The sequence below is a fragment of the Apaloderma vittatum genome, unplaced genomic scaffold (assembly GCF_000703405.1).
Source record: "Apaloderma vittatum isolate BGI_N311 unplaced genomic scaffold, ASM70340v1 scaffold3891, whole genome shotgun sequence".
Classification (NCBI taxonomy): Eukaryota; Metazoa; Chordata; class Aves; order Trogoniformes; family Trogonidae; genus Apaloderma; species Apaloderma vittatum.
The window spans coordinates 54,361-62,958 of record NW_009700657.1 but is presented as its reverse complement, the minus strand read 5'-3'; the positions used below and the strand labels follow the sequence as shown (position 1 = coordinate 62,958).

Sequence of the window (8,598 nt, the reverse complement as noted above, 5' to 3'; positions counted from 1 at the left end):
TCAGCTAAATCTAGAAAGATCCTTTCCGAGCATCAAGAGAAAAACAACTTGTCAAGCATAGAAAGAAACAGGTTTCAGCTCCTTACAGCTCCCCATGATAGAAGCTTAAGCAGCTCCAGGAATAACAAAGTTGTGTACTGGTATGCAAGCAAGTGCATGATAATCTGTTTGAGCAGATGTACCATAGTCTTTATCTCCACTGACGGGAAGTTAACAGTCAGATTGCTGTTCCACTGCCTACGAGAGAAAAAAAAAAAAAAGAAAGTAATTTTAATCCCATTTAGATGTTTGATGATACCAAAGAAAGATCATATAACTATCAACATAAGCATAATTTGCTTATAGGTGATCATCCTAAAGTAGCAGTCAGGCTAGGGTATTTTCCTCATAATTATGCTGAATTACACAGTTAATCCTATGCTTTTTCCATAGCCTTATCTCCCTTATCATAGTAAACAGCATCTAAATACATTAATCCTTTGAAGACTGTATAGTGTAAAACTTTTCAGAAGAAAGCACAGATGATGGGTTCAAGCAGTCATTAGAGATATAGCTTGTCATGCAAATGTATGCACACAATAGTTTTTCCCATTCTGAATAATTAGTAGTGTTAGGACTTTAAAACTGTGTTAGTAACAGCAAAACAGCAAAGCTTTTTAGACTCCAGGGAATCTTAGAGGTAGATTGCAAAAGAATCCTAGGCTCACGTTCATGAAAGGAGACAAAGAACTGCATTAACACATCACCAGCTTCAATTCTGTGTTCAGACTAGCATTCCACAATGTTTGCTGCAACTGCAGACCAGAGCATCAGGCTCCTTGTTTTAGAAGTGAGTTAATGCAGAAAGCAGTTGAGTTTGCTGCACCATTCAGTATGAGCAGGAGTCGTTAAAACAGTCGTTAACAGCAGGTTGGTCTGAGTTAGGGGCTGCAGCTCAGTGCCTAACTACAGTCATGGTTGGATCAGATCAAAGACCCGGCTAATCTACTAGCTAATCTACATTTATGGCTAATAAATGGATAGGGAAATAACATGAGGAACTGCCAGACAAAAGTGATCAATTTCTTAGTTTGCCCTCACAGTGTTTGACAATTGGTGGTGGTTAATGGACTTTGTGCGAGATGTTGCAAATGGAGCAGCTTGTGTATCCCTTTCCTTGATGGGCCTAGTGTTCACAAATTCGTCAAATTCCTTCTCATTCTTGTTTGAAGGAAGTAGATTTTCATAACATTCATTATTAAATTTGAAAATGTGTTGTCCCAATATGTGTTGTCCCAGCAAGCTGCAAAGACCAAAAATACAAAAGGCTCAGGAACAAAGTAGGCAACAGTTGCCTGAAAATTAACTTCAATATTTTTCTGTTCTTATTACAAGAAAATCTAAGTAATTTGATAATTTTCTCAACATTTCTATCATCTCTTTCAGGCCAAAAACTCCCAGCCTATGTAATATTTCCTTATATGCAAACCATACCGTTCCTCTGATAATCTTTGCCATCATGCCATTAGCATTTCTGGGTTTACTAGTGTATTGGGTTGGCCCGGACGGATTTTGGTGGCGGCAGGGGAGGATCTTCAGGGTGGCTTCTGCAAGAAGCTGCTAGAAGCTTCCCGAGTTTGACAGAGCCAGCCGGCTCCAAAGAGGGACCAGCCGCTGCACCAAGGCTGAGCCTATCAATAAAGTAACGCCTCACATCAGAGAAGAGAGCGTGAAGCTTGTCTCCCGTGAGAGGGACCCCACAATGACCCTGGGGAAGAGTGAAGAGTCCTCCCCCAGAGTGAAGAAGAAGCGGTGGAACCAACGTCGGATGAACTGACCGTAAACCCCCTTCCCTGTCCCCCTGCGCCGCTCGGGGGGAGGAGATGGAGAAACCGGAATTGGAGTTGAGCCCGGGAAGAAGGGAGGGATGGGGGAAGGTGTTCTGTTTTTAAGATCTGTTTGGTTTTTTCTTACTTCTCACTACTCCTCTCTGAATTGTTCTCTTAATAAATGTAATTAATTTCCCCAAAATCGAGTCTGTTTTGCCCGGGACGGTAAACGAAAGTGATCTCCCTGTCCTTATCTCAAACCTTAAGCCCTTGGAAATATTTTCTCCCCCTGTCTAGTGGAGAAGGGGGAGTGAGAGAGCTGCTGTGTGGGTACCTGGCTGCCGGCCAGGGTTAAACCACGACAACTAGATATAATTGTTATTGTAGGACCATATATCATTAGATATATATAATATATAATTTTATTTTTAAAAAAATATTTACTTTCAATTCCTTTCTAATAAACCACTAGTATTCTATTTCTCCTTTTGATCATGGCTAAAGATTGAGCTACCATTATCAGAAAGTTACGCTTTTGAATTCTCCTTGTACCAAAAACTTTCTGAAAACTCTTTCTTTAGGTATAGAGGCCGATTTAAACACTGAGTTGCAGTCAGTGACTCAGAACCTTAATCTCTGAGTTTCTTTTGAACTCCCAGGTCATCTATTATTGGCTATTTCTTGCAATTCAGATTTATTTCTTTATTCTAACCCAATTATTACTCCACTTCTGGTATTTACTAAGATTGAAATCTAAATTCACTTCCACAGCATTTGCTGCATTATTATTATCTTGATGACACCCCGGTGGAAATGTACTGCATTATCCCAGTGCTATCACTTGCCATCAGCAAAGTGAGTTATATGGCACTCTTCCATGGGCTGAGTTCAGTTTTGAAGGAAGAATGTGAGAATTTCCAGGAGGAATAGGCTTTAAAGAACAATTAGCTTGAAAAAAAATCAGAACATTTTCAAGCACAATGTCTGGACATTGATCAGTTCTTTGAGGGAAAAATATTTTTCTTAGTTTCAAATTGGCTTTCCGAGATGTGATCGTATTTTTTCCCTGCTACTAAGGAAAGACACCAGAAAGAGAAATTGCCTATGAAATATAGACAAAAGCAGTGAACGAAACATAAATATTTTTTAACTGTCCTGAGATACGCATATATTTTTCTTCATTATTTGATTTAATTTAGTGACTAAATACAAATCCTGTATTAATTCCATCAGAAAAAGAAAACATGGAGCTGGGCAGCAGTAGAGGGCAAAATATAAATACTGCGCAACTGGAAAAGTTTAAAAAGCAAAAAGACAATTTCTCTTCTTCATGACAAGCTTTTTAAATCCACTTCAAGAATACTGCTGATTCTTTAATTTGATATGCAAATCAAAACATCTAAAAATAAATATTTGGTTTAGAATTTAAAATAGTAATTTGTGAAATATCTTATTCATATCTCAATGCATGAGAAAGAGGGAAAAAAGCTTTTCTTGCTTAATATAATATCCTGTTTGTTCCTGCAGAGGCTTTTCTAGCTCTCCCAAGGTCATCCTCTCCATTTACAGATACTCAGGCTAAGAGGAAAGGCTTGGTTTGACCAAAGTCAACAGCAAACCAGGTAACAAAAGAACCCAGGTTCCTCACTTTTAAGCAGTTCCTAAAGCCTAAAGCTGTGCCTGATGTGTGCTGGCTGGCAGGTAACAATATGGAAATAACAAATACCAGAGAAGGAGTTGAGGTTATTTAAAATGTACTTCATAATTATATATCCTCCCTTCCTTGGGGTGAGACAGGTGTCCCAGGTAAATGTAGCATGGAAATTATAAGGAAAATAGTTAGTTAGACCAGTAGGAGAAGTTACTCAGGCCAACTAAAACCAACTTAGAGGTACAGACTCTCAGTCTGATGGTGTAGAATCTGATGTGCTTTTACAGGTAACATGAGTTGGCTGACGCTCTGATTTGCATACCTACATAGGGTACCTAAATTTCAGCACCATGCATAACAACTCTTAGATCTTCTTTATGTTACAATGCCTTGAGCCTCACTTGCCAACAATTTATATCAAAAGACTTTTAAACCAAGTCCTTGATGTGACATTTTTCTGCAAACAAAGAGCTCTAGCTGTATTTAATCAGCACATCAGTGCTATATTCTGGATATGTGCAGCGATTCAATGAGGTGCGCATTAACAGGTCTAATTTAACCCATTTACAAGCACTTATCCTGGGTGAATGGATATTTTAGCATAGTTTTACCCTTTGCGTATCTTGGCAGTACATTTGTAATGCATTATTGAATTTTAGTAGAATTATTTTAATCGCCTCTTTAACGATACATAATCATTGTTGACAACACACCAACTAGAAGAAACACTTCTAGATTTGTTAGCAGTGACCTATAATTAAACACTACAGTACTTGGAGATAGAGTGGAGTGGTCCCTAGATAATACTTCTTTAGCTTTAATGAGTATTTATCATTCTTGTTTGCTTCTACTGTGGCAGTTATCAAGGTTAGTTACAAAATTTCTTAATTAAATGGCACGTCACTGCCTTAGCAGAAAACAGCTTGAAATGCTCATGATTTAAGCATCATCTCCAAGTATGCAGAATCCTGCCCCACAAATTTTTAGTAACAGTTTACCTGTGGAGCTCAATATTTTCCTTAAGTCATACCTTGACACTAAATAACGTTGTGTTATGTTCTAGGGTTGTTCTTGTTCCTTCATCTCTGAAAGATAAGAATATGTATTATTAAGTGTTTGTCTTCCCCAGCATGTGAAGGACTCAAGAATACTTTCTAAAATTAAATATTTGATAAAGGATTTCTGATTCTTGGCTCAGGTTTCACTAACATGTCTCCGCATAATAACTAAGTAAATCTCTTTATTGTGCATTTTCAAAATGTAGCCAGATGCTTAAATTAGATTCCTAATGGAATTAAAGGATCACATTCCTACCAAATTCTGTAGGTACATAGGGTGCTCTGAGAAAATAATCTGACTTTCGCCAGCCTCACACTTTCGGATGTCACCAGAAACAGTGGATTCCACCATCTTTAGAAAATTTTTCTATGCTTCCAATTGTTGCAGACTGAGGGCTGAAGCAACTAAAAATAGGATAATTGGGGCAGACTTCACCTTTCAACTATAACATGCTTAGGAATACTTGCTAAAGCTTATCTATTTCATAGAAGTAGTACTTATGTGACTACAATATACACCAGGTGATTATGATATATAAAATATGTAAAGACAAATATTGGTGCTGCTAAAGAATGATCCTTATGTAATACTCAGATATTCTCCAGTAGAAATCCTGATCATCTCCACTGATGCTTTTCATTGTGCTCTTGGCATGGTATTCTTACTTTGTTTTGTGAGAACAATAAAGCAATGTTCATGAAACAATATACTTAAAGCATTAAAATGAGCACTGAAAATCAGAAAAAGTCTGTGAAAATAAAAGAATAGATCTTGTCTGGTCCCAGTCCAGTCTCTATTCTAGCTGGTCTGAGTAGTTAAAATTAGGCAATCTTGGGAAGGGAGGGAGGTTACCATTGTTTAAATCCTCAGTAAAAATAGAATACTGATTGGGTTCAAACAAAGGTTGTTCTTAAAGTAACTTGTACTTAGACATTCTTGCTGCCAGTCTAGGTACTTCCTATGTTAAAGCACAGTTGCACAAAAATCTCTGAGGAAGACATTACAAATGCCCACCTGGTAGCTTTTTTATGTGTAATGCAACAGTAAAAAACATTGTGGAGAATAAAAAGTGAGTATGGAACACTTACACATGCCAAATACGTTACTGGAGTAGTTATTTGGGAAACTGGAACAGAGCTGTTTGAAAAGTGTATTCCCTAACTGCCAGTTCTTGGCCTGGTTATAGCTATGTGCTTGAAACAGCATTTCTCACCACTTATTCTTCCTCCATGCAGCACCTTCCCTCCCCCACTCTCAGTTTGGCATCAGATTGTGCCAGCCTTGAACACTGCTGTAGTTTACTGCTGAGTCATCATTTCATTGCTGTCACAGGACATCATTGTCACTGCTCTGAGAGGAATATCACAACAGCAACCTTTTGCTATGAGGAGGGAGAGAGGCTTCCAAGACGTATGTGGTGGAAAAGCTGGGCATAGTCCGTTCTTCCAGAAAAAGCTCTCTTCCTCTTCAGAGAAAATTCCCTGGGTTTTACGATCACTGCTTTGAAACAGCACAAATAAGTCTCCCTATGACTTTGCCTCTGTTCATATGCTGTACCTCCAGAATGCCCAAAGGATCAATGCTTGAAGGCAATGGGCACTAGAAGAGACTTCTATTGTTTATCATGGTGCTGCTGAAGTCTTCTGGGGTTGACAGATGCTGCTCCAGAAGGTTAATAAGATGAAGAAAGCTCTTCCAGCTGGACCATAAGAGGGATTATGTCTGAGCAGCAGATAAACAGATTATTCCAGAAACAGACACTGCTTTTTTTTAAAACTTCGTCACTCTTGTCTTACCACTCCAGTCCCCCAGGCTAGGAGTGTGTGCTTTGGAGGGGTTTGTCCAGCTCTTGCATTCTGGCACCTGTTGCACTTTTTGCCTAGTTGCAATTCAATGCAGTCCAAGGCTGTGGACACCTGAAAAATAATAAGAGGGAAGACGTTTGGGGATTTTAGTTCTTTAAGAAAGCAAAATTCTTCTACGTGATATAAATATTCTTATTTCCTGCATGATTGATCTTGAAAACTGTGAATGATCAATGAACAGCATGCATTTGAAAACTGGATTAATATTTTTGATCATTTGCCTTGCTCTCCAAGTTCAGGGAAGCAGAGGTAAGTTCATATATTAAAGGCTGATATGATTTTACATTGCATATGTTGAAAAAAAATAAATGAAAAGTTCAAGGTGTTTTCACACTGTAGAATTCTTGTTTGGAACCCGGTGTTTTGGCAATTCAGCTAGAGAGTACAGTTACTGACACTACTGTAAAAGTGGAAATGGAAACAGCAATATTTCTTATGTGTATTTCCCAGGCTTTACAATCTCTTTAAGAGATGCCATTTAGTTTTGAGTTACCTGCATATGTTCTGTTATGAAACAAAATAATTTCAAAACAATATATGGAAGGGGCAAAATAGCTGAAATAACATCTAGGTGTTGACATTGTTAAAGATGGTCTGTCATCCTTGAAGAGAAAGTAGTGAAGTATATATCTTTGTATTAACTAGCCATCACCAGAAACAACTTCAAAAAAATTTGATATACAAATTCTGGAGGAATAAACCATACTGGCAAATATTAAAAAAAAATGTCAATACTCATAAGTATTACTGTAATAATTGTAAAATTATTCAAAAGAAAATAGGACTGCAGATAGCTCCTCTGTACTTAGCACAACAGCTAGCTATTTCTTCTTTTAAAAACATTGACACAATCACAGCAACTATGAAGTTTCTTCATCAGCACAAAAGAAGAGATGGTGATGTGATTTTCCCCTGTTCAGTTCCACGTTCAGTAGATTTAGAGCTTTGAAAAAGCTGTTTAATTTTGGGGTAGGTTTCTTACTAACTATTCCATCTATGCTTTGATATTTCTCTAATTGAATTAAAAGCCAATATTACAACTGCTTTATGCTCGTCCAAGTCAATGACCTCTTATTTTATGTCAATCTCAGGCATGTTAATTAAATGCAAAGGATATGACATGATAAAAGAGAAGTCTCCTCAATGGTATTTAAATATTTGTTAAAGACAATGTGAAACGAAGTCTGTTGTCAATATGACTTGGAAAATTTTATTTTTTTTTGTTTTGCATTTATTTGCACATATTTTCTTTACGAAACAAAGAACACAGTTATTTTATCTCACTGAAATGATGTAAATCTTCTAGTGGACAATTACAGTACTGAAAAAATTATTGGGAAAAAGTGATGTATTAGTTAACACTAGATTTATATTCTGTTGCTCTTTGATTTTTCTTTATAATTCTTTGTAAATAACATCATTTAATCATTAACGATATTTAGGAAATGTGGCAAAAAAAATGAGACAACTAGTGATAGTTCATGTCTGACAAGAAGAACAGTTACTCCAAAATGCACTGCTATTGTATTTCTGTTGAATATTCTGTGATAGAAATAGATAGAATGAATTCCAGGTAACTTGAGTATGGTTGACAGTATCATTACAGTCCATATTTACAATTATGAATGGAGAAATTTAAAATGTAAAAAGTAGGGTCACACAATTTCACCCATACCAAATTGTAATTGTATGTTACACTATGTTTCCCATGAAAGACTACGGCAAAATTACCTCCCTAACAGATGTAGTAGAAGACTTGGTGCATAGCATGTTTACCAACACTCAGGAAACAGTGACCAATAATAAACTTCACAGACCTTTAAGATCATCCAGTCCAACTATTAACCTAGCAGTACCAGGTCCACCACTATAACATCTCATCTGAGCATCACATTGACACATCTATTAAATACCTCTAGATTTGCAGACTCAGCCACATCCCTGGACAGCTTATTCCAATGCTTAACAACCATTTTGGTGATAAAATATTTCCTAATACCCAATCTAAACCTTGTCCAGCACAATTTGAGGCCATTTCTTCTCGTCCTATCGCTCATTACCTGGGAGAAGAGCCTGACCCCAACTCATTACAACCTTCTTCAAGGTAGTTGTAGAGAGCCTTCCTTTCTCCAGACTAAACAATCCCAGTTCCCTCAGCTGCTCCTCGCAAGAAGACTTAATGCTTGTGTTAAGAAATTTCTTTACCACAGCAGGA

At 37.3% G+C, this 8,598-nt stretch overlaps 1 protein-coding gene across 1 annotated transcript in view; it reads left to right on the top strand.

Annotated features, from left to right (window-relative positions):
- Window positions 1-6,565: 6,565 nt before the first annotated feature.
- Window positions 6,566-8,598, top strand: part of IMPG1 (interphotoreceptor matrix proteoglycan 1) — a gene marked incomplete at its 3' end in the record, with an annotated part of 53,480 nt that continues 51,447 nt past the window's right edge. The window contains exon 1 of the mRNA XM_009878811.1: window positions 6,566-6,632. Within this exon, the coding sequence (XP_009877113.1) occupies window positions 6,566-6,632 (67 nt within the window). The remainder of the gene's footprint in view (window positions 6,633-8,598) is intronic.